The sequence below is a fragment of the Vidua macroura genome, chromosome 5 (genome assembly GCF_024509145.1).
Source record: "Vidua macroura isolate BioBank_ID:100142 chromosome 5, ASM2450914v1, whole genome shotgun sequence".
In the NCBI taxonomy this organism is placed as follows: domain Eukaryota; kingdom Metazoa; phylum Chordata; class Aves; order Passeriformes; family Viduidae; genus Vidua; species Vidua macroura.
This window is the reverse complement of record NC_071575.1, coordinates 49,798,201-49,823,572: the sequence shown is the minus strand read 5'-3', so window position 1 is coordinate 49,823,572 and position 25,372 is coordinate 49,798,201. Positions and strand designations below refer to the sequence as shown.

The following is a 25,372-nucleotide window of genomic DNA, read 5'->3' as shown; positions in this document are numbered from 1 at the left end:
ATAGCAGAAGCTTTGTTTCCAGCACACACTGTCCCTAATTCTGTAGGTCTGAGAGAGAGAAATACACCCTAAAAATACACACTTTCTTTGTATTTGAATGGACATGAGGAAACTGTTAATTTCATCATTTAACCACTAGATTGGGATAGCTGAACAGGTTGTCTTATCAGTCTGTCTTGGTTTTACCATTAGCAGAGAAAGAACTGCTTCAGGTCTATTGTGCACTTAATAACAGTAGTTCTCTTAGCTAATAGATCTGTACAGCTGTATGATGTTGCAAATCATGACCATTCTCCACCACAAAGAGGTGGAGAAGGACAGAATGAAACAATAGGAGTTCCTGAACCTGAGAGATGTGGAGAAAATAATATCCTTTGGACTCAGCTATGTGCTAATCATATGCATTTACGGTGTAATTGATTCTCTTCTATCCTGAGTATTTGGAGGCTGTGGCACCCTGATTGATAGAAAAAACCTGGAATGGTGTGGGAAGTAGAAAGGAGTGAGGTGCAGAGACATACAGCTACGTGGAGTCAGCTTTGTCAAGCCACGGATGTATCTGCATGATGTTTGCCATCACTCTGGAAGAACTAACTACCCAGCTGTGGTGGAGAGCAGTAAAATCTCCAGGTGTTTATCTTAATTTGCTTCAATGTTTTGCTTTTGCTGTGACCAAGACTTTTAACTTAGTGGCACCGATGTCTGTCTAGTGCCTGCCCTTCCACCAGTACTTCCCACTGCTTATTACTTTTATGGCAGACCAGAGTGAACCAGAGTGAATGAGCCTGGACTGAGCCAAATTACCCTTCTCTAAATCCCAGTAAAAATTCCATCCAGAAGACCCAGGCATCTTGAAGATAATTGCTCTTTTACTTTCTATGCCACCAGAACAGGTCATGTAGAGCTTACTAGCTCACATGTTTTGCCTTATGCAAGTAGCTGTATTTCCTCATGGTCACGCTTATCCCTAAGAATAAAAAGCTGTTTTCAGAAGCAGTATTTTCATAGAGATAAGCTGTATCAGAAACAGCAGTTATACAGACATAACCTGCCACCTGAATGATCTGCCAGTCAGTAAGTGTCAATTAACCATGCCTTTCTAGACAGTTCTGTGTGTTCATGACTTTTGCATGGCTAACATATGCTTTATGAATAAACAGCAGAGTATTCTAGCCAAATACTTGAAACTTACAACATCCCTTATAAACTTTAAAACTTACAACATCCCTTATAAACTTTAAAAGTATTTTAGGATGTCAAGCAGGAATCTGTATTTTCAAGTTAATAATTTAATATAGGACCAGGATTGACCATGGAAAGAAGAAAAAAAAAAGTTATTCTTAGCAGAGTATTTTTGTGTTAAAAAGTGAATGAAAATATAATTTTATTTTAAGTGGTGCTATCTTACAATTGGAAGGATGTGGTAAATTAGTTAACAGAGAGGGTCTTTATAACTTAAAATAAATTACAGGTCAAGTCCTGGTAATTTACCATGACAACCAACTTTACAACAACAAAAAATAATTTCTCATCAGGTTACTTACTTCAAAATTAAAGAATCCAAATCTATGAAATAATAACTTAGAGTGCTTTAAAATGTTATTTCTTAATGTTAAATTATTTATTCAATCAACTCTACAACATCTGTATAAGTATTTGAAAAAATTGTAACGGGAGTGAATACATAGAAGAATGGTATAGGCTAGACAGATTTCTAACTAGTTCTTAATATATTTTTCTGATATCCAAGTTGTTCTTAATATGTGTTTGATTCTGATATCTAGAGTTAAACTTCACTAAGAAAACTTGGCTTTGGGATTTTACTGAGTGCTCAAACAGCATGCATTAAGCTTGCTTAGAAATCAGGTCAGGAGTTTGTAATTGGTGTTGTAGCTGAGCTTATTTTCCAAGTAGTAGTTTCAATTACAAAAGACTTGTTTTATTTTGGTCTGGAGCCAGTTTCAAGAATGAGGAACAGATCAACTGTTTTCTTCAAAGTTAATTGCATCAAATGATATTCCAATTTGTGGATGAAAAGCAGTCTAATTACTATGTAATTAATTATCTTAAATTAGCTGTAGGGATGATGGAATCAGGCTGGTACTATTTTTAGCATGTGGTTTTGGAAATATATGAATGGGAATGGTTTGGGGAGATTTCAGTTTTTCAGCTTATTTTATTTGTCATTGCAATCACAAGTCAGTGCCCTAAAATAAAACCGGCCAGTGTGTTGCTTGAGGTCTGTGTGGCTTGTGAACATCTCCCCTGTGGCTGTCATATTTGTCATGACTGCCAGTAGGCAGTGGTGCCTTTAGGGACTCCTGGATAAGTCAGATTCCCCACTTGGGAGGTAAAATAGCTAATACTGTGGGAGTTGCCTTCAGTGGGCATCTATTTGAATCCCAGCAGAACCCAACACAAGCCCTTTTTGCAAAAGGGTGGTGATGCCCCTGGGAGGCAATTCTCATCTCTCTCCTGCAAACTGCTTCCTGAGCTTTTCTTTCAGTCCCCTAAGGTGTGATGCGTAGTCCAAAAGTCTGGCTGATTGTTGCCACTTGATCTTGTTGACTCATTCCATGGTTCTGCTCCATTTATAGATTGTGTGAGATTGCTGCTGGCTGCAGAAGCACAAGTTGACGCTGCTGATAAAAATGGCTTTACACCCTTGTGTTCAGCAGTTGCTCAGGGACATGTCAAGTAAGTGAAGCCTTTAAGATTTTGCCTGTCAGCTGTTACTCCATTTTATATTATCTTTACATTATATACTTTTTCATTACATTACTGTTGCATTCTTATGTATAAATGTATTTAATTATAATTTATTGAAAACATCTACTTAAATTCATATTCTTATACCATTCTGATTTTAATATTTTCTAATTGTTTTGTTTCCAATTTCAGCTCTTAAGGTTGCTGAGCATGTATTCTCAGCAATTACAGTGTGGTACTGGTCTACATGGGCATCATAACACTGAATTTCTTAATTTTCTTTGAATTATCAGCCATAGTATAGAATTAACAGAGAAAGGGAGAAGGAAATTATTTTTGCACTGATATTTTTTCAAGCATAGAAAACTATGAATATCATACTCAGAGGCAAATGAACATCTGAGTTTTCTCCTGAGTGATATAGAAACAAATACCTTACACCACAAAACAAGGGTTTTGTAAGGTTTAAGTTTTATTATATTCATATTTTCTCACTAAAATAAATATCTGAACACTTCATTTGAATAGAAAGCTATTTATTTCCCTGACTTACCCTCACAACACTTTGCTACTCTGCACACTCATCGGCTGTGTTGTGTGTGGTATTGCAGACATTATAATTCTTTTTCCCTTAGACTTACTTATGTAATATGATATCCCTAAACACATTTTTTGCTTTTACTTTTTTAGATACTGAACATGAACTGAATTGTAAAATTGAACATAGAATGACAGAGCTAGCCAAAAATGCCAGAGAGACCACAAATGGTTCAGGCTGTTTGATTTGTTTGTCGCTTCAAAGTACAGGCACAGAAAAAAAATCTGTAATAGGTGGAATTTGGGGCAACAGTATTGTCTGTCTCCTAATGTGGGGTTAATGACAGCTCTAAACTGCTCTCAGTTGCACAGTAGATATCTGTCATAGATTTGCTAACCAGTCCCCCGTGACATCTTCATTAACCTTGTTCCTGAGCCAAGACAGTACTGTTGTTCTAACTCTAGAGAGTCAGAAAGTCAGAAAGAAAAGTCAGAAAAAGTCAGGAAAAAGTCAGAAAAAGTCAGAAAAAAAAAAATCTAGGTTTTTGAGGCTGGTCCAGTAATATCACCAGATCAGAAACTGGTTTTAGGAGAAACTTCCAGAATCATTTCCCATGTGGTCCAGGCAAGGATGACCCCGAACTTGAGATGGAAACTCGATATAGCTTTTCGATATTCACCAAATACAATGTAAAGTATCAAACCTGATATTTCTAACCTAGCAGACTTAAAACTCAGTCTTGAATTGCTCTATGGAGCCCTTCTTAAGATGTTTTTTGTGACTGTACAGTTAGGATGTATGCCTAACATTTGTTAAGGCAGAACATTATTTTTATTTGTATTTTTTTCTGTTCAGTTGAGCATTTTTGGAAAGCGTAGATAAGTAATTCATATCAATGCTATGTGTTTTACTCTTCTCTAAAATTGGGCATTTTACCTTGAACTTAACTGATTTTCTGACTGGACAAAAATGTATCAAAAATAGTATTCTTATACACTTGTGATTTTTTTAGTATATAGTTTCTTATATACTTATATTCTTATATATACACCTTACATTGATGTAAATATTTTGTCACAGTATATTTTGTTACAATATGGTCTCCTAATCAGTAGTTATTTGGCATTGCACTAACTGCTTTGAGGCTTTATTGTTGATATGCTTTCTATTTTTATGGACTGATAAATATTGAGCTGGAGAGCTGGGAACGTATCTTTGTTAACAGTTCTTGTTTGAACTGTAGAGTGAATTGACTGGCATTAAGATTTTTGCAAGGTCTTAAGTGTTGTTGAAAATGTAGGTTGGGGAAGGGAAAGGTAGCCTTGGGGAAGGGAAACCCTGGCACAAGAAATGGGGAAAAAAAATGGACCTACTGCTACAGGGTTGTGAGAAAGTACAGGAACTTGGATCTGAATGCCCCAGCCCCACGTGAATTGTTCTTCTGCATTCCATCTAATCTTCCATCCTCCATAACCCAGTAGCTGCTAGCAATACACCCAAGCCATCCTTCCAGAGTAGTCCCCATTCAGGGATCTGAATGGTATGTACTGCCAGGTACTGCCATAGCTGTTTTGCTGCCCCCACCAGGTTACTTTCCTGGATGAGTGTCCATTTTGCTGGTAAAGCTAATGCTAGTCCTTCGTTTCATTTTTTCCCTTTTCAATTCTATTTTAAATATCAATAGTCAGAAATGTTCCTCTTTTTTTGCTCAGCTGCATGTTTTTCTTAAGCAGCTGTCATCAAGTTTTTATCAGTCTTGTGAAATTGAGTGGTTTACATTCACAATTTTTAAAGGCATCTACAGTAGTTTTAATTAAAGTAGCCTGTCTTTATACCTATGTACAAAATTATATTTTATACTTGTGTATATGGGTTGATCACAGGTAGATCTGTATCTGTAAAACCAATACTTTATTTAAAATATTTAAATGTCTGAAGTAATAAAGAGGCATTGCGTGTCTAACATAAGACAATTTTATTGCTTTATTGTTTGCTGTAGATGTGCAGAATTATTAATTATGTGTCAGGCTGATATTAACCATGCTGCTGAAAGAGGACAGACACCTTTGTACCTGGCCTGTAAAAATGGAAATAACGATTGTATTAAACTATTGTTGGAAGGTGGAGCGGATCGAACAATAAAAACCAGTGTAAGTTAAAACAGTTTGTAAAGTTACAATACTTTGTATAGTACTGAATATTGGCATTAAAACATTTACTTAAACTTTTCTTTAAAGCTGGAATAAGCCATAAAATTTGAAATTAGTATTTTGTTATTTTCATCATACTTTCTGTTTTTTTTTAAACTGTATATTGTCTAAAATCTCCTAAATGATGTGACTTTCATACCATTTTACATAATTCAGATTTCATTGGCAATTTGCTGCAGCTTTTCTCTAGCACTAGATTTCTAAAATGTTTCCACTTTTTATGTTAGGATGTTTTATTGTTGTCCTTGAAGGGACAGCACCCCAAAACTTTCTTGCCAGTATTGTAAAGTCTTATATATCACAAATGGCAGAATAGGGCCAAAAAAAGTCATATCTAGAGGAAAAGGGAAGGAGGACTGTGCCTACATAATTTATTTTTTCAGGTGCTGTTCTGAAATTTTTTTATGACTCTGATGTCAGCAGATTCTTATGACAATAAATGTGGGTTATAGGTTCTTCCAAAATACAGCACAAAGAGCAGTAGCTTCACAGAGCATTCTACTCCTCCTGCAATTATTACACTAAATCTTTTATCTTTCATTTATTTTGCAACTGGAAAGTAAATATATTTGACTTGGAATGAGAGAAAGTTGTGATGTCAAAACTGTGAAACTGACTAATAAATGGATTAATGCAACATGAAACAATATTGATAGTTGGAATCATTTTTGTTTGATGCACAGGAAGGAAGCAGTTTACTAACAGCATGTAAGCCCTGTATCACTTAGACTGTTCTAAAAATTTTGAAGATTTTATCTGTTGGATTGTCCTTGGAGATTGTCCTTTGCTTCTACATTTTCTTCCTTCTCTTCTACCCAAAACACATACAAGCAACTGTGTTTTCCCAGAGGATTATTATATTACTCTTGCTTGTCTTCTTAATTTCCAGACAGAGCCTTCCATTCACATTCTTTGCTGATATAAGTCTGCAAACAATTTTCTATGTGTTTGGTGGCAGTGTGCTTTTTGATCATGGTTTCTTTTTTAGGATGGCTGGTCACCAATTCACGCAGCAGTGGATTCTGGTAATGTTGAAAGTCTCAAGCTCCTTATGTACTATGGAGAGCCGAACAATGGGAACTGTTTAATGGATGCAGAGCCTCAATTAGACTACTTTGATTTGGAGAAGAGAGAAGATGACTATAACAGTAGAGTAAAGTCTGTTGTTTCTGCAGATCTCATCAACCATGCTGACAAAGAGGGTTGGACTGCTGCCCATATCGCAGCATCAAAAGGCTTTAAGGTTAGCCCATGGGAACAAGTTACAGAAACCTGATAGAATTTAGGCAAAATAAATCCTTTTCTTTTATCTTTGAAGAATTATAACTTAGATGTCAAGTCTCTTATCTACTGTATAGGCCTACTTGGTTTAACAGAGACAGAGATAGACCTCCAGCGGACAATTTGTGCCAGAATCCAGGTGTCAAATTGAGTGAATTATCATAGTTAAATGTCTGCCTCTTATGGGACATTAGTAAAAAGAGGAAACATCATTACTTGAGATTTTCAAAGTTAAGGTGAGATGAATCCCACCCTGAATGCCAATTCATTGGATGTCATGTGCTTATAGATACTAGATGGACATAATTTTGAGTTACATGTAGGAATGATTTCATTAGGAACAATTTTTCTTCTGTGAAGGAGGGGAGAAAAAGAAATTTGAGAACCAGATTTGTGCAGACATACATTGTTTAATTTATTATTTTGGGCAGCCTTTTTAGGAGTCAATGAAATGTTTTTGTGAGGTTGGAATAACTGATGACATGGAGCATGACCTGACAGGTCCTACTGATGACAAACAGGAGGATTTCTGGAAATTTAATATCAGTTCTTGACATCAGAAGCTATACACTTACAACACTGACCGTTTAAAGGATTTCTTTTTATATGGTAGCTGTCAGTCAGATCTCACTGTAAAATTTTTACCCAGGAAGAAAATAGAGGGTGCTAAACACAGAAGAGTGAATTTTAAGAAAATGCAGTCCAAGACTTCAAAAATCAGCATGTTTACATGCTTAGTTCAATACCTGTCATTATGTTTGCTTTTTTTCCTGATAAATTTCAGTTCAAAATAGATACGTTCAAAATAGAGACAGATTTAAGATTCAGTTTAAGTTATAGGGTTTTTTTAGGGACAGCCACTGCTTACTCAGCATTTTGCATTGCAACTAGTCAGTGTTCTATTACCAGTGTCTGTTAGGCAGATGCAGATTCTCATTCCAGTTTCCACTCATGCGAATTTAGATGGAGTTTAAGGTATTGCTATAATCTGCAAATACCTAAATAATGTGCACTATGTTGGCTCTTTCTGCAATAATATAATCCTCAGGAACTTTGAATTTAGGTTTCATTTACTGTCTAAAACTGCTTTGACTAATGATCTCTGAAAGTTGTGACATTGGAAGTCTTCATGTATGTTTTTCATGAATAACTCTAGGGTTTGAGCTTCTAAGCACATTCCAAGTCAACTGTTTAATAAGATCTCCATTTGGGGTTGAGGGGAGTCTCTTAGGTGATGAAGGTGATATACAGCTGGCAATCAGATTTCTGGTTTTGATGTTGCAGAGACTATAAAATTGTATTTTATTTAATGCATTTATTGACTTGAGATATGTTTGGGATGTTTAAAAGCTAAAAAAGCTTAATAGCTATCTCCAAGTGCTGTTAACACTTAGATTTCATTCTCTAATCCATTATGTACATTGCATGTCATTCATTCCAGTGCATGATAGCTGCATATAAGCAGTGCTGACACTTGCATCCTCTTGTTTTGAGATAGGTTGGGACCATACTTTACAGATTAATTCTGCTAGGACATCTTAGCTGTTATTTTATAGGCAGCAGAGACAACAAAAATCCTCATTTTACTAAGGAAATAATCCTGATTTCTTTGTTCTGTCACACTTCTTCCTGCTTTACTTCCCATTTTCAGCCTTACAGTTCAGTCCTCATCCTTCTGCTGTTCTGCTATTCATTGCTTCTGTTTGAGAGCTAGTGTTAACAAACTAACCTGGCAAGAAAATATGTGCCTTTTTCTGCTTGATATCATTCTAGCTAGCTTAGTGAGCTAAACATTTTTTTTAAAGTACTTATAGGGTCTATAACTAGAGCCTGGTAACATTTCACCTCACAGGCAGATATACCTTGAATGACTGCTATATTTATGAAAGGTCTGAGGGTGAAGCTACAAAATAGGTAACACTATGTCAATCTGCAACTAGCCACTATTCCACATCAAAATACTCAATAGCTGCTTCTCTGTGTTTTTAAGGTTTGGTTTCTCTGCTATGGTTAACCCCAAACATTATCAATACAGTATTAGCTAGTATAATTTCCATTGGTTCTTTTTTTTACAATATGGATGTGTCTTTAAAAGCATATCTGAGATGGAAAAGCTTTCATGGAGGCCACCAGTATTATTGTAGAATGATGGTCACTAGAAACAAGGACTTGATCCTTTCTCTGATTGCTGATCAATCAATTTGAATGCAGTTTTATGAGAACTCTTTTATCCCACACATATTTGGGAAGATCTGTATAGTGAATATTTTTTCATAGTCCAGTATGATTCTACCAATCCAAATTTACATGCTAATAGCTTGTTTCTAATTTCAATGATTTTTACTTTTGTTGAGCATAGGACATTTTTAGAGGGTATCATGTTGTCATCCACAAGATGTTTGTGCTCTGACTTAATAAAAATACATTTTCATATAATTGCATTCTTATGATGCTTGCAGAATTTCAGGTTTCTGCATGCTGAAATTCTGCCAAAAAAAGGGGCTTGCAAGGTGATTTTAAAATTATTCCTTTTCTGTGTCCCACTCAGGTGTCAGCCATGATGGAAAGTCCTACTTGGTTTACAATTACAAAGTGAAAACTGATTTTATGGATTGTTACCTAAATAGATTAATTTATTAGTCTGTATTAAGGTTTAGAATTGCTTATTTAGTGTTGCTTGAACACTGAGGCCAAGATGTTCAAACCAGGATAATAGCTGGGTTTCTGTCTCCTTATCAATACCTAAACTAGTGGCCAGATGTAAGAATTTCTTAATTCAGTTCATCAGCACTTGATGCTCAGAGACTGTAGAACGCTGGCTCTTTGTGTTCTGCTTTTTTATAGTCATTATTTGAGACTTTAAAGTCTGCTATAAAATATTTTTACTCCTGGCTTTCAACTCTGTAAGAAACATCATTTTATATATAGAAACTCTGTAGCTGATTGTCTTTGGAAATGCACATGTAAGAATTTTAATTAGGAATCTAACTGCATATTGGTAGTATGCTTTAGTGCAGCAAATGAACAAGTAAATAATACAGTTCCTACCTTTGCAGAACTGTCTAGAAATCCTTTGTAGCCATGGTGGACTAGAGGCTGAGAGAAAAGATAAGTGTAATCGAACATTGCATGATGTTGCTACTGATGATTGCAAACATCTCCTAGAAAACTTAAGTAAGTAAATGCTATCAGCACTGCATAAAAATGTTTTTAGTAAAGAACCTGTGGGGCAAAAATGAGAAATATGAAAAGGGTAGTTGTCACTTTTTTGGCACCACAATATTAAGTTACTTTGATCTAGCAAGTTTCTATTCTCCAAATTTGGCAAAAGCATATGATAAAATTTTGTTGGAGCTTATTAAATTCCTCATGTCTCCTAAACCATTCAAAAAGACTATTCCTCATGTCTCCTAAACCATTCAAAAAGTTGATACATTCTGTATATTTGCAAATGTCCATATTCTCTTAAAATTTCTGAATTTAATATTAGTAATTACTTTTTCAAAAGCTATTGCCCTCCTCTTATCTTTTCTTCAAATTCTTGCAGAAATAGTCACTTAGTGGGTAGCTGTCAAATTCCCTCAGGCTAAGATGATAATCTAGTCATATCTGAATCTCTTTTTAGGTCATAGTTTATTTTGTAACTTATTGGTGAGGGGATTATTTGTTTGATTCTTCAAATATGTCTTAGAGACAACATCAGAGAACTTCTTTTTTCAGCATCAGCAACTTCTTTAAGAAGATTGCTCTTCTGTTGAAATCAGTCATCTTCTTCCTTCTCTTTAAGTTTTCTCAAAATTCAGTAGAGCAGGCTCATCTGTGTATTTCTTGAGACAGAACTTAATTCATTCTCTCACTAGTTTTGTGGTTTTTTATATCACTGTATAAATCTACATATATCTGTATCTATATATACAGAGAAAGATACCTATATTTCTCTGCATTGTTAGAGTTACGGCATTTGTAGATTTGTCTGCTCTCTATTTTTTCACTTCTTTTTTGTGTTTGTCATGTGGGATATATGGATGTGGGTAGTTAAGTTCACTGATTATCAACAATTAAGGAAGTTTTCTGTCTGCAGCTTCTGATTTTCCTCTTCAGCTATTTTAAATCCCAGTTCTTAGCATTTTACTGCAGGTTCAGAGGGGAACACAGCTCATTTTCTAATAGACACTCCTCCATGGTCAACTTTATGACCAAATTTCTGATGGCTGAATCTGCAGCCTGTTAAATTAATGCTTGTATTATTTCCATCAGTCTTAGTACCCTGTGTCTCTGGCCATGCTTGTCATGAATCCAGCAGCTTTTATCAGGTCAGAACCTTTGGCCTCCCCTTCTCTTCTTCTGTACACCATAAGCCAAGACTGCATTTTTGGGTAAGGTGTACCATGCTCTACCTTCCTCAGACTCCAGTAAGGTTTCCACTGTAGGACAGGACATATGCTCCGACAGATCTGAAAGACTGGGGCCAGGATTGCCAGCTGTGTCTTAGAGGTCACATGCATTGAAGTTTAGGCATATTCTATACCTCTATCCTAGGGGCCTGTTTCCTTGTGGAAAACTCTGTACTCCTTACAGTCTGTGCTAATTTCCCTGAGGTCCAGCCATCAGAAGGGCAAGCCTTTAATGCATTTCTCACAATTCCACATCTGAAGGATGCCTCTGAGTAATAATCTTTTCCCACTGATAGGCTAGTGGGTTTAAATCAGAGCTTTTCTGACATCAGGAAACTTCATTGGTTTGTATCAGCTGAAGATCTGCCTTCTGGACATAAAAGAGAAACAAAGATCATGTTGCAAGATTTCAAAATAATCTGATATGGATTGTTTTTATGGTGTACTTTTTAAATTTAATTTTAATTTAATAGTTTCTGAAACATATTCTTCGGCATGAAAATTAGAAGATAGTTTACTTTTCAATTTTAGTCATCTAAATGATCTCTAGAGACTGCTGCTTCTGTTGAGTTGTATTCCAAAGAACAAGATTTAAAATACTTCATAGTTTCTAGAATGTGCATATAAATTTCCTTTTTTAACATTTTGTCAATTTACTCTATAGCAAATCAAATATACCCTTTCAAGTGCATTTTCTGTCTTAGCTCTTAGTTTTTTATTTAAAGATGTTTGGCTCAGCTGTGTTTTCCACTTGTGCACTATGTGCACTAGTGCCAGAAAATTATTTCCCACATTGATAAGAAAAAATGTGCATAAACACAATGAACTGAAAAATTAAGACATTGCTTACCATCTGTCTTAATTTATAAATAATTAGTCTATAAAGAGGAAATATAAGATTAAATAAATTTTGTCTTCTTTCCTGTTATTTAAGCATAATAATACTGAACTGTTTTTTGTAAAAAATTATAGTTACCTTGGTATTTTCATCACTGCTCTGATTTTGTGGTAGTGATCTGTACTGTTCTTTACCATTTGCTTCTTTGTAGCAGGAGTTATTTTGTAGCTTTCCTTTGTAATATTGGATATTATTGGTTGATAATAATGGGATTATTTTGAGTTTTACAGTTTTTCTGATAGTTGGTGTTTTGTTTTTCAACAGATGCTCTTAATGTACCTGTAAGGATTTCAGTCAGTGGCATTGAACCAGTCCATTGTGGTACAGAGGAATTTGATACAATATGTGCTTTAAATATCCGCAAGCAGACGTCATGGGATGATTTTTCAAAAGCAGTGAGTCAGGCAGTGACAAACCATTTCCAAGCAATCACTTCTGATGGATGGAGGAGCCTAGAAGATCTGTCATTCAACACTGCTGCAGAATCCAACATTGGCCTCAGTGCAAGCAGTATATTTTCTGTCAAATTAGGTATCAATATTGGTGTTAATGATAAAAGCAAAACTTGGGAGTGTTCTCGAATTTGTGAAATCTTCTAAGTAAGATAAAAATATCTTTAAATTACTGCATCTTTTAAAGCGTAGACTAAGAAAGACCAATACTAGATATGAAACTTTGAACAGTGCTGGCATGAAAGCATTCCTTACTTTTACCTGTGTGTATGGAACAATTAATTATGCACTTTAATAAAATCTTGGTGGTCATGAGGCCCTATGTTAATTAGTCTTTCGGTACGTTTAGTACTCCAGAGGAGAAATCTGTATGTCAGGTGAAACTAAGTTCTCACCCTGAGTGCTGTGTGCAGTTTTGGATGCCACAATATAAGAAAAAGCAATTAGGGAGTGTCCAAAGGAGAGACATGAGGATGGTGAAGGGCCTTGAGGAGAAGCCGTATGAGGGGTGGCTGAGGTCACTTGGTCTGTTCAGCCCAGAGAAGAGGAGAGAGGGGAGACCTCATTGCAGTGTAAACTTCCTCATGAGGGAAAGAGGAGGAGCAGACACTGATTTCTTCTCTGTAATGACCAGTGACAGGACTTGAGGGAATGGCCTGAATTTGTGTTGTGGAGATTTAGGTTGGATATTAGAAAAAGGTTCTTCACCCAGAGGGTCTTTGGTCGCTGGAATGGGCTCCCCAGGGAAGTGGTCACAGCACCAAGCCTGACAGAGCTCAAGCATTGGGACAGTGCTCTCAGGCACATGGTGTGACTCGTGGGATGTCCTGTGCAGAGCCAGGAGTTTGACTTTGATGATCCTTGTGAGTCCCTTTCAACTCAGGATATTCTGTGGTTCTACATAAAGAATTCAAAGCCCGCATTGCTTCTGTACAGTACCTCCAGAATAGACAGTAAATACCAACTGTAAACCACCGGCTTAGGTAAACAGAACTGCTGTTTTACATAACTTCACTTAGCAAGATACAAACAAGAAATCTTCAAAATTATGTGAAATTGGCCAAAATATGGTGGTCTTAGTAACAGCTGTATAGGTTTCTGAATATCCATATACTTACCTTAAATCTCCTTCCTCTACCTTCCCATCAGCAAAATTAGCTGTTTAACTTTTGTGTCAACTGGCAGAAAACACCAGTAACTTCACCAGTCATATATCAAATAATAGCATGATATAGTACATCTCATACATGGGACTGGTTTGTTTGTCAAATTTGTAAGTGTATGCATGTAATCTTTGTAAGCAAGGGAATATGCTTGAGTGTAGGACACTTTATATACATACAAGGAATATATCTCTCTTATTTTTTTATTTTAACAGGAAACATTACATGGTCAACAGGTCAGATTTTTTCCCAGCCACCATGGGACTTTTTGAAGAACAATAGAGCTGAGCATATCACAGTGTTTTTGTTTGGTAATTTTCAAGTCATAATTTTTCAGTTTTGAATGTTAAGACACTCCATATGAAATACATAATTTGAGAGTCATTTGCTACTGGTTTTGTTCTTCAGTGTTGCTTGATTCTCATCATATCCATTTAGTTGTTTAACTAGATTTTAAAGTGTCCACAATATTTTTCTGGCATTTCTGTGCTGGCACAGAAGCTGGCACATAAAAGTCTTACTGCCTTTTTCAGCCATATAATAGTATATATATTGCTTATGTCATAGATACCCATGAATCTATGTCTTTCATTTATTCAGCATTTTAATTTGCGTAGCCTCTAATTATAAAAGGTCACTGTAGAATGCTGCATAAAAAAAAAATCATGTGTATCAGTCATACATGCATGTAAACATGAGAAATTTACCAAAGTTATTTGTATGTCTTGTTTTAAGGACCCCAAGAAGGCTGTTTAAACAGTGTGACTTATGCATCCATGATCCATCTTCAGACACTTCAGAATTATCTCCGCCTGGTCAGTAATAAGCTAGCTTCCCTCTGCATACTATTTGTTTGTCAAAATACTTCTGTAAGAGTGTTGACTAAAATTGGGATTTTTTTGCTTTGTGAAAGAACATCAAGACTTCTAAAAAATGAAATGGGATGAAAGCTGTTACAAAATAAAATTCCCCCTAAATTTACCCTTAACTTTAGTCTTGTGAGGTCATTAACTTTCTTCTTTAAGTAGCTGCTATCTGATTAACTGAACTGCTTAAAAATATATTAAAAGCTCTCTGATGTCTTAATTGCTTTCCAAAGTTATTTTATTCCATTTTTTGAGGAGAAAGTAAATTAGAATAACATTCATGTAAGCAATTATTTGAGACGTGAATTTTATTACTAGGTTATGTATAAATCTCCTGTAACACACCTTATTTAATACCTCAAAATGTAAGGATAATTGAATAATATGATATAATGTTCATAGATAATTTCTTTTAACATTGCATCAAATCAGAGTAAGTTTAGAACCTGCTTAATTTCTGCTGTGTCCTTGGATAGTATTTTATGTTGTCAGGAGAATGTGCCACAGGTTTCTGCTGTATTCAGCCATATTGCTGAGAGATTGCAGAGATACAAGTATATTCCCTTACTGACATTTTAGAGGTAAAACAGAATTAGATAAAAAAAATTGTTCTGCCATACTGATAATATGATCCTATTTCTACTGCAAATAAAGTCCTCAGTCTTAATCCTTAACTTAGTAGAGACTTAAACTGATGATTTTGACATCATTCTGATGTATATATTTTAATTCAAGATCAAGAAAATATTTGTGATTACTAAATTTATTTTTCCAGATGATTGTTTTAAGTTTTAAAGTCTGTTGTAACAAAATATAAATTTAGCAATATATTTCAAAGATGTTGTATGCAAATAATGTCTACTTTGAAACTAGTATAGTAAGGATTATCAACTCCAGTAGTGCAAATTAAAAAACTTTGTCTTTTAGGTGCTGATTGTGTCATCTAGGTTAAAAAAAAATCCAAGTCTGAACTTCTGAGAATAATTTATTTATGAAACAAATATTTCTATTTATCTGTCTGTAGGTTGAACAATACCGTAATGTCATTTTCCATGGTCCAGAAGGAAGTTTACAAGATTACATAGCATATCAGATAGCGGCCTGCATGAAGGTATTTGCACAAACATATCAAGTGAATTAGTCCATAAACCAGAGTTTTCACTATTTCACCAAATATATAAATTTTCAACACAGCAAAAGCAAGTGGCTGCAGGATCTACATGTGAGATTGTTAAAGTTGAAGTGGATGCTGGTTTTTCCAAGGAGCAACTTGCAGAACTGTTCATCAGTAATGGTAAGGTTATGTCAGAAAGACTAATTTTGGTGATTTGTAGGAAAATTTTTAATGGTGCAAAGTAAAGAAATACGTAAAACCATTTTGCATAGTGGATGGCATGTTTTAATGTAACCCATAGTTTTTCAGGTGAAAAACTGACTCAGCAATTGTGTGAGTCTAAACTGAGAGAGAGCTGAGCATAACAGAGCTCCCAATAAGGAGCTCTGTCAAAAGTTCATGCCATTTAAGTAAAACTAGTAATTTAAAAAAATAATTTCTGTCTCATTCTTTTTCCCTTTGTTTGTGATCCTTTAAAAGTTGATTGCTCTGGTTCAGATCTACTGGATCAGAACTGAAGGTCTGCTGTGTGTGCTCATGAACAAAAGCAGAGCCATCCTGCAGGGTGTACAATGCCATGCAGTGCTCTGTTCTGTTTGTTCTCGTACTAACTGGTGTAACTTCAGTCTGTGGCAGTTTTTTCTCTAAGGAAATCCTGGTCACAGTTCTCAGGATAGCTTGTGCCACTGATTATTCCCACATATCACTTTCAGTGCCATCACATTGGTGGGAGAGAAGAGACCATTTAGTCAGAAGTCAGCCAGGCTTTGGTGCTCAGCCTAGAGGCAAGAATGTCACTCATAGTTTGGTTTGTTTACTGGCCAGTGTCTCTTAGGAAAGCTGCTTCTTTCAGATGCTTTATTCTGTGTCAGCAACACACTCTTTTTAAGAGTCTGGTTTTGCAGTTCAGCATGTTGTTTCTGGTTGTGTTTCTCATTTTTCTGTCAGCTTCTTTCCCCACTGTTCTGCTGCATCTCCTTTCCTAAGAGAGCGTTTCTCCTCTAAAAAAATCCATCAGACACAGAGAGGGTACCTATCCTCCCTCCTTTCAAGCTGTAGCCTCTTAGTAAAAGAGGGCAGTAATAGTCAGGAAACTGCAACTAAATAGCAATGATCAGATACAATCAATTGCTGTAAGTTTTCCCTTATTACAAATCAATTTCCTTAATAACCATTGTTAGTACCACCTTGAAAAGGTTGTGAAACAGTGCAGGGTACAATATAGTCAAGATAAGTGTTTATATATATATATATGTGTTACAGAAGCATTCACCTGTGATTTAATTTGCAAGAACGCTTGCAAAGCTCTGTCTTTTTTAAGCAATAAGATGTAAAAATCAGGAAAATTAAAGGAAAATATTTAAAATGTTAAAAAATATATAGATGTCATTTTAATGCCTATTAGATTCAGATGCTACTGGGTTTGCCTCATACCAGCTCTGATTATTTGAGTGATTCTTAAAGATATTGAAGGAAGTTTTGAAGAGAAGATTGCCTACTTCTCATAGAAGTTTATTGCTATCTCATAGAATGATAAAGTTTCTTACAAACATGGCCTATTCTTACACCTTTTATCACTACATGGTATAAAGTCTACACGTTAAAAGTTTAAAATGTAGTACAGCAAATGAAAGAAATGTTTAAGGAGGTCTTTGCTATCTCTTCTGTTGTATTTATATTCAGTGTACTGAAATCTTTCCTATCTATGAAGATCCTATTATGGCCATTTCAAGAATTTATTTTAATCATAGCTTTCAATTTTTTTCTTAATATAAAGTATGATATTCTTTCTATTGTTTGATTTTATGCTTTCAGTTTTAAACTGATTATCCAGTCTGTCTGGCCTGTAAACAAGTTAAAAATGAAAAAAAAAAAAAAAAGATTAAAAATCCTTTGTTGCACTAGTAGCAGTAAATTCTGTATATATAAATAGAAGTAAATTTTCCTAAGTATACATTAATGGGATTTTTGTATTTCAGCTTGTCTGATCCCAGTGAAACAGCCTCCTGTAAACAAGACAACAATTGTGATTTTAGAAAATCTGGAGAGAGCTTCTTTATCTGAATTACTCGGAGATTTTCTAGCACCTCTTGAGAATCGGAGTTCAGAAAATCCCTGCACTGTTCAAAGAGGTATTTAAAGAATTTGATTTGCTGAGATGTTTTTACTACAGTACAGTTTTATTGTAGTATATGACAAACAGGGAACAGGAGAAAAATGTAATTTGTTCAGTTTTTATGTTTTATTGTAAACAGTTATCCTTAACAAAGATAGCATATTTTTGAGCTAATTTATGGTGTTTTGTGGGTTGTTTCTCCTTTCTAATTATGTCACTGCTTCTTGCTTCTGTATGAAATCATGCTAAGGCTTTGAGTATTTCAGCTGTTTTATGGTTCCTTTTAGCAAATGGAGTTTCTGGTGCTTTTTACTTTCATGAGAACTGCTTTTTACTGGGGACCATCGCCAAGTGCCATCTTCATGGCTCTGACCTGCTGGTTCAGCAGCATTTCCGTTGGGTTCAACTTAGGTGGGATGGGGAGCCAATGCGAGGCTTGCTTCAGAGGATTTTAAGGAGAAAAGTCATAAACAAGGTAAGAACTTGAATCAGCTTCAGCAGTTACCAGGTCTGTGAAATATGTACGATGGTAATGCCAAAAGCAGAGTAGATAAGTTGTTTCAGGAAAAAAATCATTCCTTTCTGGGAAGATACAGGCTGTGTATCTGGATATGTTGTGCTTGGCCTCAAAGAAGGGTGTGTGGTCATGACTAATTGGCATAAACCATTGGTTGGTTGCAAATAATGATACTGTAACTACTTGCCTGTTAACTGCATGAAACATTCTTCAGTATCTTTTTCAACTTCTTCTTTCATTCTTCTGAGAATTATAGTAAAAATCAGTTCAACAAACATACATAGTCTCTTCTTCAAAAATTTATTTTCAATATCTAAAATAAGATAGTCATATATGTGTTTTGTCTAAGTTTTAAGCAGAAAAGTAGTTTCCATGATTTCCAGATCAAAAGAGGGGTAAATTATATAATTAGAAAAGTTGTTTTGAGCTAATAGGTCTGCTGAAGCTGGAAAACAAGTCCAAAAGAGAATAAAGATGGAAACTCTGTTTTAATATTAATAAATAAACAAAGATGGGTAATGAAAATAAATATGTAGGCAAAAGAAGAATTGTGGATTTTCAGAAGTCATTTGGAATACCTTTTGAGTGTGATAGCAGCTATTACCAACAGTCAGGCACTGTTAGACATTTGCAGAGGGAGTTTAATCAAAACAGCTACAAAGGAAAATAATCTTGGCAGCAGTTTTGAACAGGCTCAAAAAGGGAGATTGTTCTAGGAATAGAAAAGCTGCCAGTAATAAAGAGTTCTGGTGTGAGACAACAGACCTACTGTCAGCTTGGAGTGTTCAGCTGGATGTGTCTTGGTTATCCTTGGGGATGTCATCTCCTGTACCCTTTGCCACAGTTCTCATCTCTAAAGGCTTACTGAATCAGAGATCCTGCAGAGGAAATGTGTGGTAATTGAACATTTCAGCCAGGATAATGAGGAAATTTAGAAACACTCCTAATTATTCTTTAATTGCAAGAACTAGAATACAGAATAGAAAAAAAGAATCATGGGAATTCTATGAAACTCTTAATAGACTACTTTTCTTAGATTATGTTTTTTAAATTATGACTTGTTCATAGTCAAAGGCTGCATCAGACTTACTCTGCCAAACTGGTTTGGCTACAAGAACTTGCAGCATCACATAACAGATGTCATTTTCAGGCTATTTTTTTTGGACTTGAAAGAAATCCTTAGTCTAATAGGTTAGAATTTGACTATGTAATAGGCTTCTACCTCTGACTGAAGTTTAACAGAATTTGGATAGTAATCTCATTAAGTTTAATTTCTCTCAAGCATATATGCAGATGGCAGCTATTTGGAGAAAAAAGCCATGTGTCTTCCTGTATCTTCCCCAATTAAATACTGAAATGCCCAGTGTGGTAGCACATTTTTTGAAATTCATACATTCATACATATGGCGCACATTCAATGTGTGCCATATGTAAACTCAAATGCCAGTTGGTACAGGACTTAAAATAGTGGATTGCGAAGTCAAAAATAGAAGAAAGATTAATCTGTTGTAAAACTCTAAAGCAAAGTAGAAGCACATTTATTGTTAGAACCATAGACTATTTCAAAGATCATTGCTCTGTATTATGATACCTTGTTTATGCTGTAATATTCATGTGTTCAGGTGAAATGCTCTTTGCCCATTAGTTTGAACCATTATTTTCTATGGAAACAGTTTGAATGTTTTTCTACTTTAAGTTCACCTATAGACTCTATCAAAGAGGCTCTGGCTTCAATGCTGTCAGTTACTATCCCTGGTCCATCTTTTAATGCTTCCTTTAATTTAAGATGTTACAGAGGATAATCCTAGGATTAGGATGATGAAGACTGTAATTTGAAATCAGAGGAAACAGATTTTTCTGGCACTAAAAAATTTGCTCTTAACAAGGCAGACTAAAAACACATGTCTTAGAGGAACACATCTTTCCATCACTGCTACTAGATCTAAAATCAATATGGAAATCCACTGGGCATATGTCTTGATCAGATATTCCTGTTCAATTGGGCATTTTTTCATAATGCCTTATTTGTATCATATACATTGCATTGTATCTGGTACATCTCTCTTGCAATCCTAACCTTAAACACTGTAGAAAACCACTGCTATCAAAACTGCTGCCTTAGTTTCCCACAAGAATAAAGGCATGTTGGTTTATTGATAAGGATATATCTTTTGAAGTGTAGTTGAGAAAATAAGTTTTAATACAGCAACATGTCAATATATTCTATAAAAAGGTTTGACCTGTCTTTGACTGTTCCTGATCTTTTAATAGCAACACATGCAATAAAAAAAACCCCAAACCTTCCTGGAGTTTGAAGGAAAGTGTTTGCAGTTCTGGTCTTATGCCATGTCAAACATCTTTTCTCCCTGCAGTTCAGAGGCAAAGTACCTCCTCCATGTGATCCCGTGTGCAAGACCATAGACTGGATTCTTGCTGTTTGGCACCAGCTGAACTCTTGCTTATCACGCCTAGGAGCATCTGAAGCACTTATAGGGCCAAAGCATTTCTTCTCCTGTCCTGTGGTTCCAGGGCACAGCCAAGCAACAGTCAAGTAAGATTTTTATTTCCTGATTGATGCTGTTCAGTGCCAACTAGATACATACCACAAATGTAGTAGTTGTGTTTTTCCCAAAACCCTGCAGACTCAGCAACCTCAAAAAAGCATTTTAATTAAAATTGATGAAAGTTTTAAACTTCTGTTGGCTATTTAATTACTAGAACGGCAATTCTGAAGGACATAAGTGGGAAATGGGTGTCTAACACTGCACCAAATTCAGTCTTCTTGTGATCTTTCATTTATTTTCTGACACAGAGGTTAAAAGATTCAAAAAAAGTTGATAAGCTCTCCTTTTGAGGTTGTATATAAAGTAAGTTTGGAGAATGATTTCTCACTCTTTTAAATATATGGTATAATTTTTAAATATACATACGCACAGTTTAGAGATATATTATCTTAGTAAGTAGGGTGGTGTGGTGGGTTCAGTGCTGGTCAATGAGTTTAGTTCGCTTCTTATATAAGTTAAGTTACACATACGGCTAACGGGCCAGTAACATTAAAAAATAATGGAAATTTTGGCTTTTCTTGCCTACAACTGCATAAACATCTGATTACATTCCAACTCCAAATGCTAGAAAATGATAGAAGAAATAATTATAGAATTTTAAATTATATTAATTTCACACTAAGATGTTGTTTGGCTTTATCAAAAAGGTAATGAGTCTCTAATTAAGATTCAAACTTGTTCAGAACTGAAGTATAACATTGGTTTCCGGAGATGTGACATAACTTTTCTAACCAATCAGGTCACCCCTTCTATTCCTTTTCTTACCTGTTTCTCTTGTACTGCTTTCTGATGACCCTTCTTCCAGGAGCCTCTGCTTAACACATGAAGGAGAAGCCTTTGCTTAGCATGTGCAGAGGCTGTCTAATTTCATGATCTGTCTGCAGATCTTGATATTTTTTGCTTGTTTATTTTCATTTTTATTCTTGAAAAATACTGATTAGATACTAATCTTCAGAGTAATTATCAAAGTCTAAATGTGGATGTAAGATTGACTTGAAATTTTATGGGTGCTGGGAAATAAAAAAAGAATAAAGCATACCATGCATCTATCTCCCATTTTCCTCTTGAATCATGTCCTCTGAAATGTTTTAATAATTTATTTATTTCAGTGGCATTAATAAAGGACAGAAAAACTATTGTTTAGATATGTTAGTTATATATTTCTGAGTCTGGATTTCTTCTGTGTAACTCTGACTGGTTTCACAATGCTTTACTTTGAGTACAGCCCTAAAATGTCCTTTATTGTAGTCATATGCCATCTGACTTGTCATTTTAATGTAGTTTTTGTCCACTAATAAACAATTAAAAAGCACAGCTCCAGTGAGCTCTTACTGGACACTTTTAGTTTAGCAGCATGATGGCAAACAGTGTGGTCATGTAATAAATAGCTTTTAATTAGCAGCTCACTGATTGCTGTTATTTCAGTCTAATTAACCACTCTTTTCCTCTTACCTCTCCTCTCCACTGTGCTATTCTGCTGCTTTTTGCATTTTGTAAAGCTTCTCTGAGTCAGTCCAATTCATTAGGACAGCAGACAGCTATATACAAATTGGGTTCACTCTGGGCTCAGTGTTAACATGAGACAAGAGGAAGAAGCAGCAGCGGGGCAGGTAGAGAGAATGGTGACAGGAAATTGTTTCTTGCGGTGTGTTTCATGTAGTTTCACCTGTTTTGGTGAGTAGAGTGAATAAATGAAGAAAATTTTAACTACATTTTTTTCTTGGTTTAGGTTTAGGGAACTGAAGATGATGTTCCAATAGGAATGACTTTCAATTTGCAGCCATTTTTGAGGGGCAGGGGTGTGTTATGCCTTTCCTAAGTATCAGCTCTTTCAAAGAATGGGGGACTTGATCAAGATGAGCACAAACATAAAATTGAATTTAAATACCAGGTTGGAATTTTATTTAGAGAGCATGCCCATCCATTGTTAATTGTTAGATTAGGATGGCCTCAATTAATTTTATCTTTGCAGTGTTCATTTCTGACCATTTATACTGACAGTATTGCAAAATGTTGAAAGCTTTCTTAGGCAGAAATTGAAAAGTGAGAGTTCTTTATGACTATAATACAAGCAATTGGTATTATTATTTTGGTAGCTTAGCTAGCAGAAACAGACTGTAACTATATGGAATATCTACAACATTATGCTAAGGAAGCTACAAAGTCCTTCAAGGACCATCTGCAATACACATTTTACATTGTATTTTAACTACTGTACTAATTATTTTTCTAAGTAATGTAACTTTATCAAGCTTATAAAAGCACTTTGAGCATTTATATATCATAAAAGCTCAATCTTATGCTTCACAACTGACCAAAAATATATCTTTCAAATAACTCATGCATTCTAACTTTTAAAAAATGGAAAAAAAAAAACCAAAAAGTCATCATAATATTTTAGGTAATGAGATGGCTTCAGTGTATCAACGTAGCAGGCAAAATCATCCATTGAAGTCAAACAGAAATTTTAGCCTTCTTGTTTTCTGAATGGATTTCTGCAAAGCTGAACACAGCATGATAGCCTATAATTTCTTACAGATCTTTAATATAAACCATCTGACTCACTCTTACCATCTTCCTCCTGTAAGAGGGTATAAGAATAAACAAAAAGAGTAGGAGTTGATCTAAAAAAAGATTGTCTCAGTGTCTGTTGTAGATGTCAGCTGAGTCCTAAGTCTGAAATTTCTAGCCTTTATCCCTAGAGAACTCCTAAGTTATGAGAAATAGTATTTATTTTTCCCTAACAAAATTTTTTCACTTCTTTGCTAATACAACATAATGCTTCTCTCTTAGAAAAGCAAAAGTACCAGAAGACCCTTTAATTAAATTTTGAATGAAAAAATCAGACCCAGTCTCTAAACCAGACAATCTGGAATATCCACAGCATCCTGGAAACACAGTTCACCGTAGATCAAATACACAAAAGAAGAGTAAGAGCAAGGCAGCTGTATGAATAGAAATGTCTTGTAAACTGGACAAGTTTGGAAATACTGGAAGGGATACAACCATAAATGAATACCTCCTTTTTTCCATGCTGGCAGAAAATAGGCTAGGAATTAACACCTGCAAGCATGGAAATGGAAATTTCCCCATGCGCTTAAAAAAAAAAAAATTGTATATATATGAGCATGCATCTTTCTGGGACATTTTTTTAGCCTTAATATGAGAAGGATGTTTTATATTATCTGAAGGAGGAAAAGCATTAGGTGGTAAGTTTGTCAAGGCAAGGTAAAGAAATTTAGATCAAATAGTTTAATATTAAAAAACAAGTAAACCCTTCCTTAAATAAAATCATTCCTTCTCTGAAATGGGGTGCTTCTTTAAAGTGCAAAATCTGGTATGTTACCAAAGTATAAAATCACAGGTTTCGATAATTGCTTTTGAAGTTAAAGGAATGGTTTTGTACCACAGGTGGATGTCCAAGCTATGGAATGCTGTGATAGCTCCCAGAGTACAAGAAGTCATACTCTCCAGAGCCTCTGTGAAAAGACCATCTGTACCAGGACAAGCAATAGCTAAAAAAAATCCTAGCCAAGGGCAACAGGCTGTTGTTAAAGCTGCTCTCAGTATCTTGCTAAATAAAGCTGTTTTGCATGGCTGTCCTCTACCCAGACCAGGTAAGAGTGAACTGTCTGAAAGTAGTCATACCTTGCTGTACTGGGGCTTTTAACTGCTTCCTTCTGTTTTTAAAACTTCCACAAAACATAGCTGTAGTTCTGAAGGGACGTGGTGGGGTTAAAAGCATTTATTGTCATTAAACTAAGTAGTTGTGTAAGATACTCCAAGAAGAACCATTTGCTACAATCAGTTCTTCTTAACACTGTTTTACTTTTGTTTCAGAGCTAGATAATTATATAGCAGATTTTAAGGGAGGAAATTTTCCTTTATCTGTGGCTTCGAGCTACAAAAATTGCAGCAAGAAAAAAGGTGAGAATGCTTCTTGGAGAAAAGTGAGCACAAGTCCTCGCAAAAAGTCAGGCCATTTGTCCTCCCAGTCATGGAATAAGCAGGAGACAAATACTGAAGGTAAATAAAGCTTTTAATTTTCAGTTCTGGAAGTTGTGAAGGGGTTAAACTGTGTAGATGCAAATCAAATGTTTCTCCTACATCATGAATCAAAATTTTTCAATTAAATGACACTTATATTTATGTTCACCAGTAAAACACTTCATTTTTCCCCCCCCAAAATTACTTCTTTGTGACTGTGAGGTGTCCTAAGTAAGTTTAGTTGTTCTAATGCCCTTTTTGTTGTCTGATAATGAGGCAAGCATGGCTCAGATAATGCAAATATAGGCAGTGGTTCCACCTCTGACTGTACAGAATAACACTGTATCAGTCTCTTCTCCAATACCAGATGAGAGAAAGCTTCATTACTTTATTGGTACTCCTTAGATTTGCTCCAAATTTACAGTATGCATACTTTTTCGAGTTTCCTTTCACTTACTTCACTACAATAATTACTACCAAGTGAATCCAGGTAGAAATAAATTAATACATTCCTCCCCAGATCATGCATCCCTTTTTCAGTCTTACTAGAAAAATGGAGTAGA

General features: G+C 35.3%; 1 protein-coding gene across 1 annotated transcript in view; it reads left to right on the top strand.

The window, feature by feature from the left end:
* CTTNBP2 (cortactin binding protein 2) overlaps positions 1–25,372 on the top strand; it is a 73,508-nt gene that overhangs the window by 40,402 nt on the left and 7,734 nt on the right. Inside the window, 14 exon segments of the mRNA XM_053978318.1 lie at positions 2,598–2,697; positions 5,247–5,397; positions 6,446–6,700; positions 9,795–9,912; positions 12,295–12,561; positions 13,861–13,956; positions 14,381–14,460; positions 15,536–15,622; positions 15,706–15,805; positions 17,605–17,757; positions 18,029–18,216; positions 20,631–20,809; positions 24,234–24,439; positions 24,663–24,848. Coding sequence (XP_053834293.1) covers positions 2,598–2,697; positions 5,247–5,397; positions 6,446–6,700; positions 9,795–9,912; positions 12,295–12,561; positions 13,861–13,956; positions 14,381–14,460; positions 15,536–15,622; positions 15,706–15,805; positions 17,605–17,757; positions 18,029–18,216; positions 20,631–20,809; positions 24,234–24,439; positions 24,663–24,848 — 2,166 coding nt within the window.